At 42.4% G+C, this 27571-nt stretch overlaps 1 protein-coding gene and 1 long non-coding RNA gene across 15 annotated transcripts in view; both read left to right on the forward strand.

Moving 5' to 3' along the window:
• The window catches only part of LOC120560386, a 154358-nt gene extending 146606 nt beyond the window's left edge, over positions 1 to 7752 (forward strand). For both annotated transcript variants that reach the window (XR_005639477.1, XR_005639476.1), the window contains one exon: positions 7121 to 7752. This is a non-coding gene — a long non-coding RNA (uncharacterized LOC120560386). The remainder of the gene's footprint in view (positions 1 to 7120) is intronic.
• Positions 7753 to 7769: 17 nt separating this feature from the next.
• fbrsl1 (fibrosin-like 1) overlaps positions 7770 to 27571 on the forward strand; it is a 317636-nt gene continuing 297834 nt past the window's right edge. For 11 of the 13 annotated variants that reach the window (XM_039802814.1, XM_039802815.1, XM_039802823.1 and 8 more), the window contains exon 1: positions 7770 to 9105. In XM_039802814.1, coding sequence (XP_039658748.1) covers positions 8800 to 9105 — 306 coding nt within the window. In that variant the 5' untranslated portion in view covers positions 7770 to 8799. The remainder of the gene's footprint in view (positions 9106 to 27571) is intronic. The other 2 variants (XM_039802824.1, XM_039802825.1) reach the window with 1 other exon arrangement.

Raw genomic sequence — 27571 nt, forward strand, 5'->3', positions numbered from 1 at the left:
TCAGCCATGCTAGCGGCTCTGTGAGGCTGCTCACAGAGGTGCTTTTAGCTTAACGCTAACACTGGCATCCTAACCATCGTAGTCTAGCGTGAGACTGATGGGAATGTCATTAGTTTTGCAGGCATTTGGTCATAAACAAAGTATCAAAGTATTGGACAAATTAAATGTTTGACCTGATGGTGGCGCTAGATGAGAAGTTAGGGGGCCACCAAAGCAACAATTCATCCTGAGAGGGGATGTAAATGTCTGTACCAAATTTCATGACAATCCATCAAACAGTTGTTGAGACATTTCACTCAAAAGCACAAATGTCAGTCTCATGATGGTGTTCGAGAAAAGGTCAGGGATCAGCTGCGTCATTAGGATTCATCATCTGTTGACGTGAATGTCTGTACAAAAGTTGGTGTCAATCAATGGAGTAGATGTTGAGATATTTCACGGAATAAGTGAAAACTTTGACCTGCTGGTGGCGCTATAAATAGAGTCAGGGAATCACCAAATCCATTAGGACTTACTCTCTGTTCACCATGCGTATCTGTAGAAAATTTCACAGCAATCCATCCAGTAATTGTTGCGACACTTCACTTAAAGACAAAAATGTCAACCTGCTCGAGGCACTACAGCAGAAAGTCTGGACTTGCAGACCCACTGACAGACTGACATTGCCATCCAGACAGGGCCATGACTGCAGCATGGCTAAAAAACGACAGCATCGGTTGTTCTAGCAAATGCCCGAAGTATTGCAGGGTCTGTTTTAAAGTTTGCACCCAGTCGGCTGGTAGAAATTCAGATTCTCATTGGTGAACATTTATCTTCTTTTTTGTCTCGAGTAGGGCTGGGCAATATATCGATTTTATATCGACAAGGTGATATGAGAATAGATATCGTATTAGATTTTGAATATCATAATATTACATTACATGTCATCAGAGGTGTATAAAGTACTAGAGACCCATACTTGAGTAAAAGTACAAGTGCTCTATCAAAAAGGTGACTTGAGTAGAAGTGCTCTTTAAGCACCCCACTTAAGTGGAAGTACCAAAGTATTCAAAAATGTTTGTACTTAAGTATTGCAAGTAGTTTATTTTAAAATTTACTAGTCAAGTACTACAAGTAAAAGTACAAGTATTGTGTTATGTAGTTATTAAAGAAAGCAGTCAAATTTTGAATATTCTATTGTTGGAGTTCAACTTTTTACTTGGTATTAAGACGGTGCATTACAGGGAGTCACAAGCTGTACATTGCTGGATATATGAAGGAAGTATCTGAAATAAACCCAACAAGGTACATTAATGTCACAGCTGTTATAACTACTATTATCTGATATAACAGTGGGTTATTAATCACTTATTAACAAATACTGAAATAAAATGTGTGATGTAGTGGAAAGTTAGCAAGCTAGCAAAATCCAGATAAACTAGCAGCTTCCCATCACAGGGTCAAACGGTTAACATTCAGGACTCACTGCAGACTCAAACAACTCAGGAATAGTTTACTCTGCTGCAACAATAGCTAAATAGAAAGAGTACAAACTTACATCGTCTCTGACTTCTAAACAGGTGTAATGAAAAAATATGCGAGGCGATCCCTGGGATTTCTTATGTAACTAACATAGCCGTAACTACACACAGTCTACGTAGCGTGACGAATTCACAACAGTAACGAGTAACGATGCAGCACATAAAAAATGTATCGGAGTAAAAGTATTAAACTCATAGAAAATATGTACTCAAGTAAAAGTGGGAGTAGGAAAAAAATAATAATACTCCAGTAGAGTACAGATACAGCCTTTTTTATTATTATTATTTTTATTTATTTATTTAAACAGGGCAATGTACAATATACATTAACCTTAGACAGGAGAGATGCATTATACCAGGTTGTGGCACTTGTGCTAGTTTCCACCTGTAGTCCCTGGGCAGGCTGATGTCAACAAATACATTTAATAATACATTTATCCCAAAACCAACATTAAAATGATCACACCCTTTATTCATTCATCAGCATTCATTTACAAATATGCTTCCACATACACATCAATTACTATACATTATGTGAACATGTTTGTTTTAAAAGAAGCCATTTTTTGGCCCAATATGATTTTTTTTTTTAAATGTACACGTTATCAGCTCTGTTGGCAACTTATCCTGTCTGATAGCCACACTTGAGAAAGCTGAGCTGCCGAAAGCTGTTTTACACTGAGGAATCCTACACTCGCCCCGAACAGTCGACCGAGTCGCTCGAGATGTAATTTCTGAGCTCAGTGAGATAAATGTTTTAACCGGAGGTGCTGCAATACCATTTATTATCTTGAACAAAAGACAGAGGTTTGAATATATGATAATGTTTTCAAAACTTAATATACTATGTTTTTTAAGAATGTGACAGTGGTGAAATAGCCAAGATTTCTTGTCATGAACCTTAAGAGAACTTTTGTACAATGATTCCAGGGGCCTTAATGCTGTTTTACATGCCTGTGACCAACTCGTCATGCAATAACGAAAGTGCGGAATTATCATCGCATTTAGATATAAATTAGACTCATCTATGGTCAAAGAGTTCCTAATATATCTAAAATGTGCTATGTTAATTTTCAACGTGTTGGTTATCTTTTTAATATGTTTTTTGAAATTTAAATTTGGGTCAAGAATGACTCCTAAATATTTAATTTGGTCAACCCTTGATATTTCCTGACCTTCTATTATGAATTTTGGATCGGTTTTACATGATGAGAGCTTATGGCGATTTGTAAAAAACATAGAGACCGTTTTGTCAACATTCAAAGTTAAATTAGAGTTTTTTTAGCCAAATAGAAATCTTTTTCATTTCCTCAGTTAACTTTTGGGCAACAGTTTTACCATGAATATACACCACTGTATCATCAGCGTACATTATCATTTTAGCATTATTACACACAGACGGAAAATCATTAATATAAAGAGAATAACCTCTGAATAGTTCTACTTGTTGTTAAATTGCAATGTGAGCGGCAGCCATTATGTCGGCAGGATAATTTAAAAGGCAACCGCGACTACATTGTGCGACGTACGTCTGCCCTATTTTAGATACCGTGGCGGCCGAAATTTTGCCATGGCGGGGCGCCACTAAAAAATCAACATAGAGGAAACACTGCTAAGGTCTCCTTAGAATCCACCTCTATATCGGTAGATTCCACTCCTTATGATTACATCCAATGTCTAGGTGGTGGATGTGCATGTAGCATGTCTGACTTCAATGCAGGAGTGTCCCCTCACAGACCCACCATCGTTTTTTGCCTTTTTAACTCACCAGACTGTTCTAGCTGTTCTTTTAATTGAAAATAGGTAACTGCAATAGTGTCATCGGTTCACCTAAAAAAAAAAAACAACTCTAAACTGTACAATCGCTCTGTGATCAGGAAAGCCACCCTGATCTCAGAGGACCTCTCTCACCCCCTCCACCACTCTTTCCTGTTACTTCCATCAGGCAGACTGTACAAAGGTCCACTAGCCCCAAAAAGCATTTACAAAACAATCTTTCATCCCCTCTGCAATAACCACTCTGAACAATAAAAAAAAAGACTCTGTAAAAACCGCTGTTTTGTATGTTTTCAAATGTGTGTTTGTTTTAAATGTGTGTTTTATGAGCCTTGTCGACAATTTCTGTCACTGCTTGGGACAGATAATAAAGCTTAAAAAAAAAGAAAAGAAACATAACCGCGCTCTTTCTGTGACCTTAGCTAAAGTGTTTTAGCTGCCAAACCTTAACCATAATTTATGTGCTATAATTATGTTCTTTGCACCGATATTGTAGAAAAGTGAGGACTCGAAAAACGTGGCATCAGATGTAATACATATACTCATGTGAAAAAATTAGGACACCCATGCTAAAGTTGACTAAAATGAGGAATAAAAAAATCATCTTTTGGAAGTTGATCTTAATGCCTTAATTTAAAAAATTAGGAAAAATCCAACCTTTAAGGACACCAATTTTGTTTGTGACTGAATAATTTATTGTATATAAATAAATGTTCTTCCTTAAAATACAGGAGGCATAAGTAAGTACACCCCCATGTTAAATTCCCATAGAGGTAGGCAGATTTTTATTTTTAAAGGCCAGTTATTTCATGGATCCAGGATACTATGCATCCTGATAATATTCCCTTGGCCTTTGGAATTAAAATACCCCCCCCCCCCAACATCATCACATACCCTTCACCATACCTAGAGATTGGCATGGTTTTATTTCAGTTAGCCTAATAGCTGGTTTGATTTGCATTGAGAGATGATTTTATGGAAAGTACCCCATGCCAGTCTCTAGGTATGGTGAAGGGTATGTGATGATGATGATGTGGGGGGCTATTTTAATTCCAAAGGCCAAGGGAACTTTATCAGGATGCATAGTATCCTGGATCCATGAAAGAACTGGCCTTTTAAAAATAAAAATCTGCCTACCTCTATGGGAATTTAACATAGGGGTGTACTTACTTATGTCCCCTGTATTTTAAGGAAGAACATTTATTTATTTATTTACAATACATTATTCAATCACAAAGAAAATTGGTGTCCTTAAAGGTTGGATTTTTCCTCATTTTTTAAATTAAGGCATTAAGATCAATTTACAAAAGATGATGTTTTTATTCCTCTTTTTAGTCAACTTTAGCATGGGTGTCCTAATTTTTTCACATGACTGTACACTGACTGTGCACAAATTCTGTTGTGAGACCAACAGAATTCATTTCCCTCACAACAGTGTAGGGATTTGTGTCTTACAGCAGCCTTGTGCTCTAGTGTGAAATCTAGGTTTATTGATTTCTGCGGGGCTATATTCTTTACAAAAGATACGGTGTGTACTTGAGAATTCTTATTTATTTGTATCACTTGTTTCAGATCCTTCACCTCTCAATCCCATGTCTGGTGTAGACAGTACACTCTTCGAACCATCTCAAATAACCTTTAAAGCGAGTAGCACCTTGTCCCCACTGACATCAAATAAATCCTTATCGTGGTGGCAGAGGCAGAGAAAAACAATTCTGCCGCTTAAACATCATAAAAGCATGACAGGCTCCCTCCCTTTAGCTTTCAGCCCAGCCGGGGCTAAGCGTTTCAAAGAGACTAGTGTTTGAATGACTGCGATGTGGGAGCTCAGCGTCTGTAGCTATGGATTAAGCTCACAGCAAATAGTAGCATGGAAGAAACAGAGGTAATCTCTTCCCTGTCCTCCACGGTTCTCTCACCATACCTGTTTCCACTTTTTTAATCTCCTTACTGAATTAGTTCTTGCAAAGCTGCTCAAACAGAGAGGGGTTTATTCACAGCGGGTACAGAGGTTAAAGTAACACGAAAGTGATACCGTCTCAGGTTCCCGAAAAGGTCCATTTGCTCCAAGATTGATGTGCTACTCACCTGGTTATTGTTCTCCAAAGCAACATACAGGTCGAACACACTTGCTGCCATCCTCAGATGTGTTGCTTGGATGAAAAGTACACGAGGGCATTCTTCGTTATGGGCCTTGAACCGCAGCCAGTTGCGAGCAGCGTCTAAGTGTAAAATTTTTGGTATTTGCGTTTAGATTACACAGTGTAAACCTGAGTCAGCAGTGTATCATAAAAACTTCATCATACTCACTCACTCGCTCAGTGCAGCCTCTGGTTTAATCACCTACTGTGCTCTGGTATAATTTACACTGCAGCACACCCTGTATTTGCATAAAAGTAGTTTCGTTTAGCATGTTGATGCATTGCCTTGCAGTTTCACAGAAGATTCTCGCCATAAAAGAAAATTCCCACACCTGAACCACCGCACTAACTGCCTACATATTTCAGTCTGGCTCTTCGCTGCTTTGCTTTCACTGCTTTCCTGTGCTGTGAAGATCAAATAACGAGCCAGAGGATTTTTTTATGCGATATTTCACACTGGCTGAATGTTGTAAATTTCTTTCCATCTCACACACCTTGGCATGAGATATTTACCAGTAAGCCTCTGATATTAAATGTTCATCATCAGTGCTTCTCCCCACACGTCCCCATCTGACTCTTACTAATGAGAACCGCAAACTGTCCCGATGTAGTTCCTCTGCGTCTTTTCTTATTAGATAGCCAACAGGATGAGCTGCTGACTCAATAGGCTAAGGTGCTTATTATGAGCATGTTCCTGCATCACACAGGGTGTGAATTCGCCTCATCTTTGTTGCATGTCAGACCTTTTCATCTTTCCTGTCATTTATAATTGTATTTTTTGCTACATGCTTTAATCCATCCTAATGCATTGCCTGAGGCTCTGCTACGGTATGTTCTACCCATTAAGTTACACACAGCTTGACAGTTTAATGTATATCCTCAGGTGAAGTTTAGACTATCTTCGTGGGAATTAAACCACAGATAAAAGATGGCAGGTTCCAGCTTCCTTTATTCAAAGGTGGAGCAGGAGAGCAAGTTTCCAGTTCAGCAAAGCGTTTTGCATATACTAACCAGACTTATACTATAGAGGCACCACTTTCTGCAACTTCTGTAACTTGATTGTATGTTGTTTAAAGGTCCCATGGCCTAAATATTTAATATTGTAACATTAATATGAGTTCCCCCAGCCTGCCTATGGTCCCCCAGTGGCTAGAAATGGCGATAGGTTTAAACCGAGCCCTGTGTATCCTGCTCTGCCTTTGAGAAAATGAAAGCTTAGATGGGCCGATCTGGAATCTTCTCCTTATGAGGTCATAAGGAGCAAGGTTAACTCCCCTTTCTCCGCTTTGCCCGCCCATGAGAGAGAGACATCATGGCTTGCAAACAAGCAAAGTGGCCGTTGGTTAATTTTTTTCTGCCACAATGCTTTAAAACAAATACATATTCACACACTGTGGTAGGCTATGCAGTGTGGATTTCAACTAGTGTGGTGGTCCACACACTTTTGCATATTAAGCCAATATAAATAACGCCACGCAACGTCAATGCCTGCCACATATTGATTTGTTATACATCTCATAAAGGCTTGAATAGGCGTTCATTTAAGTGTAGGTGGAGTTATTATACAGTAGGGGCAGTGAAACCTATAATGAAAATAATTGTTACACAATATAGTGATTATATAATGTCATTGCCCTAATTTCTGCTGAAAGCAGATACATGAAGCTCTGCTGTACTTTGCAGAGCACTCCCTGGAACTCCCAAAAGGACCCCTGGAAGTCCCCGCGCTGCGGATTGGGAAACACACCAAACCCTGCTCCAGGGTTTTAAAAAAAAACAAAAAACGCTGCAGGCACACAGGGCAAGATAAGTATTACGATCAATATTTCAAATATTTGCTGTACATTGTGAAATGTTGACAATAATCTGACAATGAAATGTCTTTCCACTTTTAGTTTTTGAGCTGTGCGCTGGGGAACTCAGAGAGTTGGGGGGATGATGTCTAACATCAGAATGGAGAAGTTGTCAAAACCGTGTGTGTGTGTGTGTGTGTGTGTGTGTGTGTGTGTGTGTGTGTGTGTGTGTGTGTGTGTGTGTGTGTGTGTGTGTGTGTTGCATGTATTACCAGTGACAGCGCAGTCAGTGGTCTACGCATGATGTGGCATCAGCTCTAGCAGACAGACTAAAATAGTGCCTTGTGTGACAAAGTGTGCCCAATAGTGAGAGAGAATGATTTTTTTTCCCTTTTTCTTTTTTTTACACCAGCTTCCTTCCTATGGTAAATTGTAGGCCAGAGGTGGCGGAAATACGTCAGTTATGTGGGTTCTCTGAAGCTTGACTGTGTCTCTTAATTTCGGATGAGGGGAATGAGAGAGAGAGAGAGAGGGGAGGGAGGGGGGGGGGGGAGATTTTAATCACTCCTGTCGCTTTAAGGACACTTATCAAAGCCTTCTTATGCGAATAGAAAATACCACGAGCCACTGAGCAACTGAGCAGCCAAGGGACGGACCGGAGTGGATTGATAGGAAACTCAACATGATCTAAACTGGAATAGACCGCCTCATCGCCTCATGGAGTTTGGCTACACACACTGGATTGTTGTCTTATTCGGACGGTTCGGGATCATTTAGGAAATATTGCGCATAAGTAGCTCTCAGACTTGGGATCCTTCCCCCCCCCCCACCACCACCCCTCGCTGAAGCACAGAGAAGGAATTATGGTTTAAAACTCAAACGCGTACGGGATTATTCACTCATCCAAGCAGCCACAACCGATACGTAGCCTACTTGTTCGCCAGGCGTTGTGTTTTTTTTTTGGTTCCGGACGGATAGTACCCAGAGCTCTGTATCTGACAGCCCTGGATCATGGATCGGGCTGGTGGAAAACAACAACGGCCAGCGACATGATTTCTCTGCGCTGTCTGCGGTATATGCAGCGAGGTTATAGGCTTTAACATCGCTCGGTTATTATATTCCGATGCAACCAAAAGTTCCAAAGCGGCTGTAATGCGTGGATTTGAACTATTTCGCCGTTTTGCACCTGCTTTGGCGGATACGGCGTCGACATAGTGCAGATTCGTGACAAAATAGCGTGTGGATCCGCGCTCTCTCTCGCCTGAGTGGGATACTTGAACATTTGCTTATCGTAATGGAGATTGGGGATGTTTACACTCAAGGTCATTGAGTGCTATAAGGCTGTAATTGCGTTGTTAATTACACACACACGCGCGCGCACCGCTATATCTTCACGTTATAGCGCAGCCTACAATTGACAGTCCAGTGTGTGTGTGTGTGTGTTTGTGTGTGTGAGTGTGTGTGTGTTACTTGTTATTCCACGGTGCAGCGAGCGTTTAGGCGAGATCACCTACTGTGGAGTTCTATTTCTGTTGCTTCTTTTGACACTGTAAAGCTTTCTCCAACAACATGGATGGCAAACTGAAGCAGGGTCGGAGATGCCGGTCCAAGCGGGAGAGGGTGCGGAGGTTGCGGGAGGCAGGAAGCAGAGACGCCCGCAGCCCCGAGCCCAACTCCTCCTGCTCCGACAGGGAGGGGGGACACAGTCCGGGGATGGACGCCGCCTCCCTGCCCGGTAAAAAGGCGTCGCGCCCCGCTGCCGCCGCCAGAGCTCCGCGTCCCCCCCGGCAGAAGAGACGGGAGTCCAGCTCGCAGGAGGAGGATATCATTGATGGATTTGCTATCGCCAGTTTCATCAGCCTGGACCGTCTGGAGGTAAAGAGGAACCGGATCACCTGTGTGTGTGTGTGTGTGTGTGTGTGTGTGTGTGTGTGTGTGTGTGTGTGTGTGTGTGTGTGTGTGTGTGTGTGTGTGTGTGTGTGTGTGTGTGTGTTGATATTCTTCATCAGCGGAGTGGTTCTCAAAGTGGGGGTCCTTGAGGCCCCCCACTCACTCACCAGCAGGACTAGTCTAATTGTCTCTCATTTAGTTGAGATGATGCCAATCAGAGACGGGATAAGGATGACTCTTCTAATCATCTGATAGTGTAGATCAGAGATTCCCCCAAGGTGTCCCCGATCAATCCTCGGTTTGATTCTCATCACACATGGATGTTGACAGCTGTAGAGTTCAATACACAGCACTAGTGTTCTCTTATTGGGCTGCCTGGTCCATGGAGCTGAATGTGTGTCTGTTTGGAGTCCTTGACATAAAAGTGTTTGACAATCACAGCAGCACACAAACTCTGTTTGCAGAATATCACAAGTTGAAGGCTTGGTGAATGAGATGTTAATCATTGGCAGCATATGGTTTGTTGAGGAAACTAAACTGCTGTGTGTGTGTGTGTGTGTGTGTCTGTAATGGCTCTGGCTTGGATTGTTTTATTCATTGTGAGTGCACTCTTGACATTTTGCTCTTTGATAAACTGCCATTCATGTGTTCCAGGCTGATACAGCATGCGCTGATAACTGTGTTTCTGTCATTACGCTGCGGTATGTCTACTGTCAGAGGAATGATGTCAGGGAGAAAGGAGGTTCTCCTGTGACATCCTCTTATCTCTTTTATCTCGTGATGTTCCAAATGACAAATAAAACATTGCTCCCTGTGGGACATCAGGCTGACTGACAAGGCAGGCAGGCCTATGTGTGTGTTTTCCCCCCCCATGGCTCATTCTGGTAATGGCAGCACTACTGTAGTTGAAATATAAATCACTTGCTTTAATAAACATAGCTAACATATTACACGCCCACTGAGGTCTGTATATTTTCAGATGATGACCTCATTTAAAAGCCCGTGGATCATACCACAGGCCGCCTCATTTCGATGACAACCTCCCATGTAGGCTTAGCAACAGTATTAATCAGTCATGATTGACTCTTACCTCCTACATAGTGCTTACTCAGTATAATGGTTGAATGCAGATTTGTAGCAAAATTGCATGACGGGGCGACCTCTAGCTCACCCAGTAAGAGCGTGCGCCCGGTGTAGGCCGAGTCCTTCGCGGCGGCCCGGGTTTGAGTCCGACCTGAGGCCCTTTGCTGCGTGTCATCCCTTCTCTCTCTCCCACCATTCCTGTCTATCCACTGTCACTATCAAATAAAGGGAAAAGCCCCAAAACAAACTTCCAAAAAATAACTGCATGACATATAAACCATCTGTCCGCATGCATATACTGTATAGCGTGGAAGATTCACACACACACACACACACACACACACACACACACACACACACACACACACACACACACACACACACACACACACACACTTCACCACCTCCCCTCTGTTGACAAGTTTGACCTGCGCCGGGTCTTCGGTAGTTATATTGCTATTCCATGTAGCTCGGCCCCTCGCGGTGCTTAGAGTGGGTGTGAAAGCAGAGAGGGGAGGGGTGTTAGTGTGCATGGACCCTAACCACAAAGAGCTATTGTTATCCTGTAATTATTGTAAAACAAACACCACACACGGCAGGGGAAACTATGTAGCTACAGTACGATATAGATTAAACATGTTACACCTCATAAACTCCTATAATGATACAGTTGGAGATTCCAGAGCATCATAAAGTAGGATAAACTCCCCATTTGGTACCAGAGCGAGGATACAGCAGTGCCTCCCTAAGATGAACTTACTTGTTATCAAATGTGCTTGAGATATGAATAAAAATGTGTGTTGGTGCCAATTCCTATTGATTTGTATGAGCGCGGCGCACTCTGATGTTGTATTTGTGAGTATTTCTGCCCTTTGTGCCGCGTGGCTGCCACTTCTGACAGCTGCTGACCGTGAAAGACTTTGAGGATGTCATAGCAGCAAAGTGCTTCTTACTGGCATCTTCTGCCAGCATGCTGGCGTCTCCGCTGCTGTCAAGCCCGTGCCCTGCCATTTTGACCTCTAGGCATATCCTCACGTGTTAGAATTCATTTTTGTTCACATGTTTTGCATCTAATCTCGGCTGCCGCCATCCTGTTTGTTGGTTGTGTTTAAAAAAAGAAACTCTTTGGGTGCTTTATCATAATAAAACCGCTGCCTCTTTGTGTTTGAGAGGGAAATTAAGTAAGATGATAATTCAATTTTTCTTTGACACAATCCCGAGCAGTAATAGTTTTCTTACTCAAGTGCTAAATCCATGTTGAACAGAGAAAACAGTGTGGTCTGCATAGGAGCTTATGTTTCAAGGCTAAGCAAATGAGGCATGATACGGTTCTATGTGAAATAATACTCTCATGCCAGCTACTTGTTGGTAATTGGTCTGATTTGCATGCAAATGGACTGCGCTTATTAAATGATGTTGGTGGATTTGGTGCAATTACATGAGATGTGAACAGGTTTTTTGTGTGTTTTGTTCCTCGGGTTCCCGGAAAAAATTAGCATGTTGACTATATACATATTTCATATACCGTTTACTGTGAGTCACGGCGGTGATCACATTTGTCTTCAGTAATCAGTTGAATCACTGCGAATGAAATGCAGAGTTTGAAATGTGTATCCTCTGGAAATGTCTCATAATCGGTCATGAGTCACACTTTCACCTCCTCACTGTACGCTCCAGTAGAGCTCATGACCTACACTACCTGTGCTAATTGCTCATCAATTATGAGCAGGACACAGCGGCGTTTGGCCAGGGAACAGCTCTGACCTATTGCGTCATGCTCGGATAAGCTCGCTCCCCCTCGGCGGAGGGAGTGTGTGGTCCCCCTGACCTCTTCCGAGTGACTGATGGCCAGCACGGTTGTGTTTATGTCAGGCCTTTCAGTCAGGCTACCGTCCCATTAGCATTCTGCCAACATCCATATCCCATCCTCTCTGGGTTCAGTGAGCCCACACGGCAAACATACCAATATTTATTCTACTGTATGTTGTTTCTTTTAATCTCTATCTAAGCCCTTTGCTGTTCTCTAATGCACTCGAGGATGAACATGTTTCATAAAATCCCTTTCACCTTTGGGTGGCTTCCTGTCACCATCATTCGATAGTCCTATTTTAGTCTGTAACTTGTGCACAGATGCTACTGTCTGTTCATAACAGCCAGAGCTTATGGGTTCCTCCCAGAGCACTTTGACTATAAGCAAAATCGGTAGGTTGTTGTTTTTGATATTCTAGCTCTGCGCTGATGGGAACAAGCTCCCTTGATGAAGGCTTAGGCTGTACGGGGGTCTCGCCCGCTCCCGTGAACCTGTTTCATTACAGCCGAAAGCAATTTGCAGCCGTGGCCGCATTTGATTATGGCGTGTTTATTTGCTTTGAATCCCCCCGTTTCTCATAGGAAAGCCGCTTACTTACCTGCACAAATAGACTGTACAAACACAGTCGTCCTGCTTTGTCACGGGCACCTTATTGTGATTAGAGAAATGTTAGGGATGATTCAAAGAATATAAGCACATTCTGTTGGGCTATACAAAGAGAAAGGGAAATAAAAACCCTTGTATGTCCAGTTTGGGCGGTTTTTATAATTCTTTCTTGGATTGAGATTCCACATCACCAGTTACTTCCCCTCTCTCACTTTTCAAGAGATCCCACTTTACATTTTTTAGAATACATGTTAGAAAGAATAATTAATACTCACGTTTTTCTCAAATGCTGAAAAGCCACCCCCCCTGGAAATGGAAGGTTTTTACCTGACAGCAGCGCTTTAAAACAATTACCCGCCGCGGCTTAAACCCTCCAGAAGTCTCCCTCTGGGTATCGAACAAGTGAGCAGATAATAAAAATGACACAATTATCCCTCTGTCACACTTTTAATAAGATGTTTGATTTGCTCCATTTGCTCTGTGAGTGACGTCGTAGTGGCAAATCCCCTCTCGTTAATCCACAATCCTTCTGTTCATCTGCTTTGACATGAATTTACAGATTTGTTTGGGCTTTTCGTTCCGCAGCGTGAGTTTCTAAATTCACTCTAATGGGGATTTAGGTTTATTTGATTTAGTGATATTACATCGGTGTCAAGGGCAGGAAGCCGAAAGGCCAGGCGTTGAGACAAAAAAATGGGTTTCATAAATAGAAGCTCTTGATGGGATCTAGAGACTGTCTCTTTATTTATCCAGGGAAGTTTTGCTGTATTTTTCTTTATGGCCCCATTTGACACACTAATCATCATCTGCTGTTACTCACTGAAGCAGTTTTACGTAAGCAATATGGGAAATTAAGTCCCCTTGCCCTAGGGGAGCTTGACAGTTGTTGTTAGGGAAGCTGCGAGTTGCTGCTTCACTCTCTCCGCCCATATTTTCCCAGCTGGTGCGTGGATCTAAGCCAGCAACATTCCAGTTACAAGTATGTGTCTTTCTAGTTCATCAAGTGCTCGGCTGAAGGCCTCAAAGAATTCCATTTTTGTTTTAGGCTTTCCCCCAAAATAACCATACACCTCTACACCTCTACAGCTCTAGTCCCACAGCGTTCATTACTGGGCGTCTCACTGCTAGCGCTCGGATAACACCATGTGTTCCTTATTAGCAGTCATTAGTACAGCTAACACTCAGGAGCGATCCTCCGCCAAGTGACGACACTTCATGTCAGAACATTACTCGCCAAAGACAATTAAGAAGCACCCTGGTAGCACCTATGCAGAGCTTTCTTGAGGCCTTCTGAGCATCAGCCGAATGGGACGCTTTTCTTGAGATTAATGGGTTGGAAAAGATCTTAGGTGGTTTGTGAATCCCATCTTCCCCCCTCTTTTCCTTGTGGTCAGCTCTGTGTGTTCGCTCTGCCTGATTGGCAGTTGGGTAACACAGTGCAAACTGATAGTGACACTCGAAGCCACAGCAGTCGTTGCTATAGTAAGATGTCCTGCTTCTGTGGTGAGGCAGCAGATTTGTTGCAGGAATCTTGCTTCGTGTTTTCTCTTTTCCCCCGACAGCGATAGCGCTGTGCATCATATGCCGGCACTGACAAACAACTCCAGCTTTAATTAACAAGGCAACCCCCCGAGGCTCCCCTGCTCATTGGCTGACGCATCCCACGGAGAGAGCTTTCTTAATGCCAGTGGGACGTCTCCCGGCCCCGGCTTTCTCTAACTGCCACACGCTGTAGGCGACAGCACAGCTGACAAATGCATGGTTACATTCACAAGGATTCTCGCTCTCACACACACACACACACACACACACAAACACAAACACAGGATTGGACCTCCACTGTGCATCTGTCCAAGCCATCAACCAGTGACCTAAATATATCCACCCAAGGAAAGTTCTAGTGGAAGTGTGTTTATGTGGATCTGAAAGCATGGCGATCACTTTGTCAGCCTCCTCTGTTACTACAAAACTTGTATTCAGATGTGGAGGATTTATGTGACACAAAATAAAAGACAAGTGGAGAAAATGCTTCAGTTCACAGATTCCCAAGTCAAACAAAGGAGGAGTTGGAGGCCAGCTCCGACAACAGATGTAACACATGTATATGTAAGATCTTTAGGGCTTCGACAAACAAATTATTATCATTACTGATTAATCCCAGTTGATGTCTTTAAATGGCTTGTTTTGTCAGACCAACAGTCCAAAACCCAAAAGGATTCAGTTTACTGTTATAGAAGATGAACAAAAACAAGCAAATGCTCATATTTGGGATTCTGGAACCAAATAATCTTTGCCTAAAAAATTACTAACTGTTAACAGATAACTGATGTCATAATTGTTGCGGATTCATTTTGAACTGACTAATTGATTAAACAATATAGTAATAATTTCAGCTCTTAAGGATGTTAATGTATCAGTGGCGTATATCCTAAGATGTAAAGGCACTAGGAGTCGTTTGACCTTTCCAGTTGCTAGTGGCGATACGATACCCTGACTCGCCAGACAGTTTGTTACACAGAGCCATGTGAGGAGCCAGCAATGGGAACTGATTGTAAAACTCAAGCACTTTCAAAAAAAATACCTGGCAGGCGATTGGATGAACCATCTGTCTCACTTCCGCCATCGTTGTTTGAACGAACAGTCACGGCCGTCACACAAACACCGTAACCACACCCGAGCTGCCAGTAGCTCCCGACCAGACGCTGATTGGTTCGGTCCGCTGCTGTTTCGCACACAAACGCATTACTTGAAGCCCGACAAGAAGGATCTTTGGTGTGACGTGATCCTGCAATTCTCCTGTGACCTTGTGATATCGCAAGGAAAGCGATACGATACCCAGTTTAATTAATGATCCCAAAACAATACTTTTGGAAACCTTGCTTTGAGGAATATCTAAACATTTAGCAGTACAAGACCTTTGCGTTATTAAAGTTCAGGAAAGGCACCACAAGTGGACCTGGTCTATTGCATCAATTTATCAGAAATAAAGGCTTATAAATTGCAGGGGCTTTGGCACTTGTGGCACTGGGGTGGTGGAGGGGCACAGCAGCATAGACATTTCAGCAACAGCAGACAGACAAAGTTGGTTTAAAGGTACCCTGTGGTGATTTACCACTAGTAGGACTATGGGGCAATGTTTTTACGAGTGGGTCCTTGCTTTGTTTGGATCAGACATTAAACTGAATCAAATTGAACATGCACGCAGGCGATGCGATACAAATTCCTGTAACCAGTTCCACGCTATTCTGCCGATCGACTATTGGTCGTGGTAACAAAGCGTATCAATGCACCCGTGAATGCATCGAAGAAGACCGCAAGCTAGCAGATACCGATGCAACCATGTAGGATTTTAAATATTCTAAAATGCAATGCTTGCTTTGCAAATGTTTATGAGGAAGGACATGTGTCCAACATGCTTGTAAGACTTCAAGGATACACATTTACATTACGCATTGTTTACAAGAAAACTCCACAGTACTTCTTAAATATTTCTTTGCCAAGATGATCTTGGTGAAATGACCGCATAGTACCTCAGAGATCAAGCTGAAGAGTGACGAGACACTAGACCAAAAGTCTTCTTCCTGCATGAACTGCTCTAAAGTCGGTGAAATTGTGATCTAAATCAGATGCTGCGTGATCAAACAATTTGTTAAGAAGAGTGCACATCTGAGCATGCATCTGATGCCGGCTTTTGGTACTTGATAGTTTTCACAGTGAGTGGTAGGACACATTTAAGATGGTAACAAAAAAATATTGGAGTGCCATACCCAGGCAGAAAAGAGATGTATCTGTATTTCCTTATTTTTTGAGGCTTTCAGCCAGCAGCACTGGTGTACTTTTTGGAAGGCAGTGGTATAAATGCATGCTGGCCCTCGAGGGTCCTTTGTGAAGCCCTGTCAGTTGTCTATTTTGAGGTATCACTCCACAGTCTGAATGTACCAGCACTATAAAAACCTCAGAATAAGAGCCTCTTTGTTTTCAGGTACCATGGCGCGTGAGGAATTGCGGAAATGTGCAGACATGTACAACATAGCTGACACATATTAAGTGGCACATAAAACATGTTGGTAGCTTGTTGTAGACATATATATATATATATATATATATATATATATATATATATATATATATATATATATATCCATTTCCTGCTTGTCGTCCCGAGCCGTCTTCCATCTTCCTGTCTCAGTGTTTTCATTGCGGTGAATGACAGGATGTAATTACGCTGTGATTAAGATGCTGTCTCGGAGCCTGCGATGGATTAGAAGGTTTCCCGGTAATTATCCACTGCTGATTTGTCCCCCCCCCCCCCCCCCCCTTTTTGCTTTTTCATAACCCCTCTCTGGTTCCTCAACTGCTTGATTAATGCATGTTACTAAACAATGTTAACAAAAGATATTTCATTTGAGCAATTTGAGAAAAAGAAATGATTTGGAGATAACTTCATAGTAATCACATTTGTCATTCAGCTGAGGTATTTTCCAGCCCTGTGATTTTGGTTAATCTGTATTAGTGCGCTTGGCCACAGAAGCTCTGTATAAATGACTAACAGACGAGGGCCGTGAAGGATTTACAATAAAAATAATGAAACCTAAATAGAGAGGGCACTCTTTAAGTGGCTCATTAAGTAATGGCTGTTTTTCCTTTTCAGCCGTGTCCTTCACTGACAGACAGCAAAAGAGAGAGCTCTGAAAGCCTGGCTTGCTTCAACCCTCACATCACTTTAATCCCTTTTCAACATTTAGTTTGTTTGCATGAGAGTGTAGGTCATTTTTTCCAGCTATGCTGACTCATTCAGCACTAAGATCGGTTGATTGGTCTTCCTGAGTCGTGTGTGTTTGGGGGGGCGGGGGAGTGGGTGGTGTAATAATAAGTCTTTTAACAATGCTGACCTGCAAACCAAGGTGAATACTTTACAATAAAGTGCTTTGCTCGGCCATGCTACTGATATTATGTCAAGAAAACTTGAACTGTGCCACTAGCAATCACTAAAGGTTTAAGCCAGCACAAAATGTGACAATAAAAAACATTAAATTCCCCAACTCTTTACAACCTCCCTGCACCCAAGTGTCCCCATAAAATCAAGGTTATAAGTGCTGTTGGCAGGCTTCCCTTCCCTTCCCTTTTTTTTTTTGGGGTTTTATCAGCTGTGTGAACATTTATTTTGAGTTAGCCAAACTACAAAATGAGCTGCTGGCTGATACCTAGTGAACATCACAAGCCAGTGTCTCTACGCTCAGCCAAAAGGACGTGAAATGCCATTATGTATCATTTTTTAAAAGTTAGCTATGGTTGCATGTTCTGCTGTTCTCACAGACTGACAGAGTAAGGGCTCCTGCACACTGGCTGCGTGGTGTGAGCGTGTCAGCTGCGTGGCGTGTCCGTTTATATTGCGGCTCCCACGTTAACAGGTTAGAGCTTGCACACTGCCTGCGTGACACGCACGTCTCAGGTGTGCATGCTAGATATAGGACCGACGCCTATTTTTCACGCGACACGCAAGCGTGTTGGAAGCGTTTCCAGGCAAAATAGAATAGGAAAAGATGTATATATGTCATTTTGACACAAATACATATTCATAAATGACATTTTGATGTTTGAAAGTCTCTAGGTTTTGACACAAATGCAGATATAAATGTCATTTAAAAAAAAAAAAAAACATTATCGATTTTCAAATATTGCAACTGTAAATACAGAATAAAATATCCTGTAGCCTATTTTGCCGTTTGACGTTGTCTTTGCTGTAATCAGATCAGTATATATTTATGTTTAACATGAAGTATACTACTGCTTGAGTGCATTTTATCAATGGGAAACATTGCAGCAGTGCTACAGTACTCAATTTTAATTTATAATGTTATATAAACTACATGTGTTTTGTGTGCAGAAATCTGAATGTGTAAAGTAACTAGTAACTAAAGCTGTAACAGATGAATGTAGTGGAGTAAAAAAGTCAAATATTTCTCTCTGAAATGTAGCGGAGTAGAAGTAGAAAGTGGCATGAAAAGAAAAGACTCAAGTTCAAGTACAAGTACCTCAAACATTTGGACTCAAGTACAGTACTCCAAAGCATTGTTTATGCTTGAATGAAGCAGTGACTCCCTAGGAAACACTAATGGGCCCATTTGATCCCCTTCCAACAATCCTGGCTCTAACACTGGACATACAGTATCTGCTGTTTTACATTCAAGGTCTTTGTATATTGTTATGCCAGGTAGAATACAATGCATACCTTTCAGAACTAAATAACATCTGAAAATAGCCAATTAGGAGACCACTTTTTAAACGTCTAAGAGTAGGAAGCAATATTTAACTGTATTTAAGATTCTGCAACATGGTAATCCTGCACAAATCTCCAGTCCCCCAAACACTGCAGATTATAAATCAGCCTGCAGTCCATGTTTTTAAGGAGGGCCTCGTTTTTTAAAGGCATGACTCAAGCGGTCGTGAAATTGAGCGGAGTCTTGCTGCATGTTTTCCTAATAGATCGCTTTTGGTGTGAAAGCAATTAGCGTGAACAGTTGTTGACATGCTCTTCTGCTACCAACACTCACTACCAACAGCAGCTCTGAGGGGAATAGTCTTTATAGGCCAAGTGATGCTGACAATAATTGCTCAGCACTCAGCTCCCCGTCTGAAATAAGATACAGTGATATGTTAGTCTGCAATTTATTACAGTTCATTGTTTGTTGGTATGTTTATTGTATTCACAGCATTTAGCCGTTTCTGTTTCTGTGTGGGTGCAGGCGAAGCCAAAACATTTCATTTTTTTTTTTTTTGTGATAGCTTTGGCAGCCATGTAACAAGCCGTGGCCAAGATAATAGAGCTTAGATAAGAGGGCGGTTATGCAATGTGGAAATTCTCTCTTTCACATCGGCACTTCTGTTCCATTCACTGTCTGGGTGACATTTGCCTGACAACTCTGCGCTGAGCTGCCACACTCAGTTTTCTTGTCGAAATGAAGCACCTTGTCGGCCAGCCACACTTTGCTCCTGGTATCTGAGTGGCTTTGTTTGGCAGGTTGGGGTATAGGATTTGTCTTTGCTGACAAACTGGACGTAACAGGAATTAGTTTTCAACTGTATCAGGCTGATTATTGCCCTTTTACTCAAATGTGGACATCAGCTGGTCATTGTTATGCACTCCTAATAGGATGGCTGTGGTGTAGTTTGCCTGATCCATTGTCAAATCAGTGCTTCACAGGTAATTCATTGATATGGGACATTGTAACTAGAATCTACATACTTATACAAAGTGTATTCTTGTTTTGTTTTTAGGGTGGACAGAGACATTTGGGCTCATTCTCTTATTCTGACTGTTCCAAGGTGATGAACTTTGTGCCTCTTTGTCTGCAAAAATGCTTTCCATATGACCTGGTAAACACATTTAATGTTATTCTCAGAAAGTGCTTTAGTTTTCCCCCCCCATAGACAATGTTAGGTGACTGTTGGAGCACTTTGGGGCAAGAAACACTCTCTCTGGTTGAATCATCAAGATGCAAGATTCAACAACTGTATTACAAAATATTTGATAAAATGTTGAAGGTACACACTTTTGTACATAAAAAAAAGGTAAGGAGAGAAGGTGACTAGGACTCCAAAAATGCATTTCATCCAAAAAGCTTAATGTTGTTTTTCTGATTCTGACCTATTCTCCATAGCCCATGGGTATTGTAGTATACAGAGCCATTCAGCATGCTAAAACGACAGACAAAATAAGGTTTCCCTGAAATGAAGTTGAAATAATTTAAATTTGTGGCCATAACGTAAACATATATGATCGTGACATTATTCAGGAGAGTCCCATGTTCCTATGTTCATTGAGGATATAATTAAAATAAACATTTGGACACAGAACAGAAAACAAGGGCTCCTCTTACTTTGCAACTCCAACTACATTTGAGTATTATATCTACATATGCTATTGTTTTATTAATACTATCATTTTTTATAGTAGAAATGGAAGTGGAGACAGTTGATGCCCTGGGTTTCTGTTGAGAGTGCCTTGTGGTCCACATCAGAGGCTGACACGGGAATCAATTGTCGCTCCCATCCCATCCCGAGCCCACGAAAATACTCCTGTCACATTCCGATCACAGGACTGCCCTCCCCAAAAAAATCCTGTCCTGCAAAATCCCAAGAGAAAGTCCCGTCCCGCTCCCGTTTCGTTGCCTATGTTGTCTAAAGTTATCCGACTCTGGCCACTCGGCGGAAAAGAGAGAAAGAAAAAGAGACCTTGTCCGTCGCTGTCTGGAGGACAACTAGCCAGTTGATATTGCGTGTGTGCGTTTGGTTAATCGCGGTCAAATCACTGAGGTTGCTTCGGAAATTTAGGCTCCACTATACATGCATTACCTGCAGGCCTAGGTAACATGCATTACCTGCAGGCCTAGGTAACATGCATTACCTGCAGGCCTAGGTAACATGCATTACCTGCAGGCCTAGGTAACATGCATTACCTGCAGGCCTAGGTAACATGCATTACCTGCAGGCCTAGGTAACATGCATTACCTGCAGGCCTAGGTAACATGCATTACCTGCAGGCCTAGATAACATGCATTACCTGCAGGCCTAGGTAACATGCATTACCTGCAGGCCTAGATAACATGCATTACCTGCAGGCCTAGATAACATGCATTACCTGCAGGCCTAGGTAACATGCATTACCTGCAGGCCTAGGTAACATGCATTACCTGCAGGCCTAGGTAACATGCATTACCTGCAGGCCTAGGTAACATGCATTACCTGCAGGCCTAGGTAACATGCATTACCTGCAGGCCTAGGTAACATGCATTACCTGCAGGCCTAGGTAACATGCATTACCTGCAGGCCTAGGTAACATGCATTACCTGCAGGCCTAGGTAACATGCATTACCTGCAGGCCTAGGTAACATTCCATTACCTGCAGGCCTAGGTAACATGCATTACCTGCAGGCCTAGGTAACATGCATTACCTGCAGGCCTAGATAACATGCATTACCTGCAGGCCTAGATAACATGCATTACCTGCAGGCCTAGGTAACATGCATTACCTGCGGACTAGGTAACATGCATTACCTGCAGGCCTAGGTAACATGCATTACCTGCAGGCCTAGGTAACATGCATTACCTGCAGGCCCAGGTAACATGCATTACCTGCAGGCCTAGGTAACATGTTACTGCGGTAACATGCATTACCTGCAGGCCTAGGTAACATGCATTACCTGCAGGCCTAGATAACATGCATTACCTGCAGGCCTAGGTAACATGCATTACCTGCAGGCCTAGGTAACATGCATTACCTGCAGGCCTAGGTAACATGCATTACCTGCAGGCCTAGGTAACATGCATTACCTGCAGGCCTAGGTAACATGCATTACCTGCAGGCCTAGGTAACATGCATTACCTGCAGGCCTAGATAACATGCATTACCTGCAGGCCTAGGTAACATGCCATTTCATGACGTAATTCCTAACGGAGCTCTTCTCACACTCAAAACACACATTTCTCCGTCCTGCTCCCGTTGATTTCTATGCTCTATTCCATCCCTATCACGTTACCAACAGTGAAATTAACTCCCGTACCACGGGACTCCCGCGGGAATCCCACGACCCGCGGGAGTCCTGAAAAATTGTCACCCTTTAGTCCACATGCTGTTTGAGGCTTTTTGACCCTGCCAATATTAAATTAAAGGGAAAACCCTAAACCCTCCTGGAGTCGTGTTCACTCCGCATAAAAACACCAGTATGTAGTGTATGTATTGTAACCCATATTGGTCCTTGTACGCTTCTGTATAAGATATTACCAACGTGCCGGACCTGTTTCCAAGTCAGACGATCCTCGGAGCGTCTATGAAAGTCAACATTGCGGCTGTGTGCTCAGCAGAGTGGAGACGGAGAATCATGCGTTTGAAATATAATGCGATATTTAATAAGGCATATGTAACATAGTCAGTGCAGTAAAGCCTGCGAGGGCAAGACTAGCTCTGTGTCAGCCACACTGACTGACTGATCTGCCAAAGAATAGTATCGTCAGGGCACGTCTCCTCCTCTCTCCGTCCCTGTCCATCTCCTCACTCCGACTGCTTCCCTCTTCCCTTATATACTGTACAGAGAGCACGTACACCCACTGACGACTTCTCCTCTTCTTTTCCTCGCAGTCTGCAACTCGTCTTACCCATAGAGCAAAGGCAGTAAAGTGCATCTGCTCCCCTTATGCAAACAGGCCACACAGCTCATTTCAGAGAGGCTACTTTGTCAGTGCATCTGTGGCGAGGACAGGCACCTTAGAATCAGCAGGGCTTACCCAAGGCTTGGAATGAGGTCATAATTACACACACACATACACACGCTCGCACACACACACGGTGTCTGAGCACACGGCCAGTTGTTGAGTCAATAAAGAAAAAAAAAAGGGAGCGTGTGAGCGAAAGAACATAAACAGAACTCTGGCAAGCTACTATTTGCATTCCACATCTCTCAGCTTCATAGCACGGCAGCTGCTTTGGCCGTGTGCAGTTTAAATACCACGCTATTCATAGCAACACTATTAGTCATTATAAAGTGGATACAAGCCAATCACTGTCATGATGCAGCTTGTTTTATTGCATATTGTGTTGTCGATTAAAACTACCAATAGGATACCCTCTAACTGAATTTATTGGTGAGAGCTTTAATGAAAGTATGGATAGGGTTGTATTAATAACAGTAGTAGTAGTGGACGTAAAGGAATATTTGTGACTTTTGGAATCTCAGAAAATTGGTAATCAGCAGTTCGAACCACACTGTTTTTTTATTTATTTTATAATATAAGCTTGACCATAAGCTAAATGTAAGAATGTAAACAATGGCAAGGCAAACAGATTTTTATTGATGGTGGCACTTGAATGATTGCTTTTCTGTGTGGGTGTCTGCAGTAAATGAAAGCCCATTTCTGTGGCATATTAAAACCTATTTTGTGGTTTTGTGAATAAGGAGAGACCACACTTAACTTAATTTCCATTGTATAATTTATCACTATTTAACTGGAAGGATCTGGCTCAGGGATACATCGGCAGATGCACGCCCGGACTGAGCTTAGACCCAAGCCCCAGGGTCAGAGGGAGGGAATTCTGTACTTGACCCTAATGTCTAACCATTATTAAAGGCCTATGTTCAATTTCTGGGTGTTTGGCACATGCATCAGTTTACCAAACATCTGAAAGGATTGGCATAAAAAATCGTCCCTGGTCTCTGATGGAGTTTTGTGACCATTGTGTGTGTTACTCATCATCATCAGGCCATAGCATATCGTCTGCAAACAAAATGTCAGACTTGACATGGTTAGTGAAAATCGCGAGAATACCATACAAACCCTTTAACTGGCAGGCTAACTATGCTCATTACTTGAATCACTGAGTATATTTAGATGCACACCAATATTCCACTATTATCCTGAATATGACAATATTCAGAATTTGATACAGGTCATGTAAACAGCATATTTGGTTGGATATTCTGAATAAGGCCAAATATAGCATTTTCCGATTAAGACGTGTGGGATATTCTGGTATTATTCTGGTTTTAGAAGCATTCTTTGGACATGTATGCAGCGCATTCGGAATATGCGTCTAAATCAGGGTTTTTACTGCAGTTTACAGCTTATGGTCAGCTCTGTGCGTTGCTATGGTTGCTGTACACAAACCAACCAGCCGACAGTTTTCAGGGCTGCAGACCCGATAAGAAGGAGAAACACAGCTACTTCTAAACATCATCAAAGACTTGGATATCAACGGGTTTTTGGATATGCGCACACATCGCTATGGCGACCTTTTCAAGAAGCTGGTTGAAGGAATGAAAGAGGGACGCTGTGTTCACATGGTCCAACAAGTCCGCCACCGCTGGAAAACTTTGAAAAAATTGTATTTTGCAGGGCTACATGTAAACAGGAATATTAGTGGAATATTCACTTTCATTAGCCATGTCAACAGCTTAGTTGGAATAAGGGCAAAAACCGGAATATTATGTGCATGTCAATGTAGTCAGTGATTTAAAGTGCTCATATTCTGCTTTTTGGCTTTTCCCTTTCCTTTATTGTGTTATATATCTTTTTTGTGCATGTTATAGGTTTACAAAGTGAAAAAGCCCAAAGTCCCCAAAGGGACTTCCCATCTCCAACAGAAAACACTGTTCACCAACTGCTCCAAACAGCTCTATTGTAGTCCAGCCTTTACTTCAGAGACAAATGTGGGTTACTTTGTATCACACGTTATAATGCTCGCCTAGCTACTGTCAGGACACGCCCTCATACTCTGCTTCTGACTGGCTAGTAGGGCTGAACGATTAATTGCATTTGCGATAATATCGCGATATGTTAAAACGCGATTTCCTAATCGCAAAGGCTGCGATTTGGTCTCGATTTGATGACTCGCGAGAGCAAATCAGTCTGCACTACGCAGAGAAAGCATCAACTTAGCACGCTAACGCTACACTGTACCTTGAGCTGATCTCTGTCATTCAAACAATTCTGAGTTGAAGTTTAAAACTTTTACAGCCATTTTAATAAAATGAAGGGTTATGTTTGGGCTCGAGTCCATACATGCAGTTAATGGATACAGGCACGCAGAACTGAAGGCTCGGTTGGCAACGAGCTAGCTCTGATTAGCGGTTAGCTCCGGTTAGCGGTTAGCTCCGTTATAAAGATATAAAGATATGGGTGGAGGAGCTGCCACTGAGAGGGGTAACAATCAGACTGATAAATGACGGTTTGGGGAGCTTTCACAGCAGCGTGGCCGCGGTGTTTCACCGGTTTTATTAGTACAGTTAATCCCACGGCAAGACCACAGCAACTAACGTAACGATAGCCTCTCTGAGCAAGTGCAGTGTTGACGGTGTCGACGCACAACTTCACGAGGGGAGGGGCTGGAGGCAGCTCCTCTCTGTGCACTGTAAAAAAATATATGTGTGTGTGTGTTGTGTGTGTATATATATATATATATATATATATAAGGGGTGTGTCGCGAGATCTCGTTTTCGCGAGATCTGCCGAGATCTCAGCGTAGAGATTTCGCCGCGAGGTGAAAAGAGTGAAAGAGTGACGGACAGGCGAACACAATATGTAAACATTGTAAGAAAGAAATGCCGTACTACTAACTACTGCACCCGCAGTCGCCGGGTGCAGTAGTTAGTAGAGATCTGGTGGTGCTGTAAGTGTTTTTGCATAGTGCTCGTGTTAGCCGGCGGTATCGGCATTTTTTCTTACAATGTTTACATATTGTGTTCGTCTTGTCTGTCACTCTTTCGCCGTTTATTATTTCCGCAGGAAAACCAAAATGTTGCCACACAAATGATTTAAAAGTGGCAGGGGGATATTCAATAGTAATTCCACGCTCCATCACGCTGACATCACATCGCCTCACGAGACAACTTTTCACCGCGACGAGAAATCTCGTCTCGTTCTCATGAACCCAATCTCGTGATGTGTTTCGTCTCGTGGAGTAAGCGTCTCGTCACACCTCTAGCTTGTAACCTTGGTTCTCTGAGTAAAGACTATTTTTCCCAGTCATATTTCTTAACTGAAGTTTTCTTTAAATTAGTGTTAAAATCGCGTCTCGCTCTCGTAACCCCAATCTCGTGTCTCGTCTTGTCTCGTGAGCGAGTGTCTCGTCACACCCCTAATATATATATATATATATATGTATATGTGTATGTATGTGTTTTTACTTATTTAACTGTCTAGTGTGTAATTGTGTGTTGTTCATACTATACAATGATTTATTGTTTGTCTTTGTTGAATAATACAGAAGACAAAGAGCTTAAAAAAATAATCGAATATCGAATCGCAATCGCAATATTTGGGGAAAAAATCGCAATTAGATTATTTTCAAAAATCGTTCAGCCCTACTGGCTAGTAGTCCTTAACTAGGTACTGTCAGGGCACGCCCTCATACTCTGCTTCTGACTGGCTAGTAGTCCTTACCTAGGTACTGTCAGGGCACGCCCTCATACTCTGCTTCTGACTGGCTAGTAGTCCTTACCTAGGTACTGTCAGGGCACGTCCTCATACTCTGCTGCTGACTGGCTAGTAGTCCTTACCTAGCTACTGAGCATGTGTGACTCCCAACAAAGATGGAACAGAAGTGAGATGTCTCACTCTGTAGCTAAAACAGAGAGCTCAACACACAGGGTGAAAAGAGGAGCTGCAGCAATGTGCAGTACAACACAAATATGGTGTTTTTTGAAAATTAAACCATGTAAACCTATTCTGATATAACCTCTAAATACAATTATGAGCCTGAAAATGAGCATAATGTGAGCACTTTAAGATACTGTAGTTCTTGTAGATCTGCTGTTTCAAATGCTCAGCCACTGAAAGTGCATTTGTGTAGTTCTGTCCCGCATAGCCTGACAAGTTGAGCCATTATTATTAATTAACCGTTCAGCCTCAGGTTGGTACCAGTCTTTCTTGCCTTAGAATGATGTTAGTTGTTTACACTGATACTACATCCTGCACGTATGTAAGCTCCGCACAGAGCTACTCTACTAGAGTGTTACGACCCCTCCCTTTTCTTCCTGCTCTTGGCCTCACTAGCCTTCCTGCAGGAGCTGGCAGTTTGGAAGGTTTAGTTAGCTAATAGGCTAACACCTGGGTAGGCCTCAATCTAGGCCTAAAGCAAGGCTATATCTACATGCCATGTCCTGTTGTGTTGGTCTCTCTCCTAGGCTCCACATCTCCTGGTTTTGGGTTTGTTTTGCCACTTTTGTTGCAGTTACTATACATCCACACATTCCCCTTTGTGACAAGAGACACTGAGATGAGTTTAGTGGCATTTGAAGAAGTTCTAAAAAAAAAAAAAAACAGTCCCTTGGAAGCTGATTCATGATTACTATTGCTGTGAAGTGATACTCAATATTAGTTCCTCCTTACCGTACGATGGTTTGCTGTGCTTGCAGAATGCGGAACTATTGAGAAGCAATAATGTAATCAAACATGGTA

Source organism: Perca fluviatilis, chromosome 6, assembly GCF_010015445.1.
Source record: "Perca fluviatilis chromosome 6, GENO_Pfluv_1.0, whole genome shotgun sequence".
In the NCBI taxonomy this organism is placed as follows: Eukaryota; Metazoa; Chordata; class Actinopteri; order Perciformes; family Percidae; genus Perca; species Perca fluviatilis.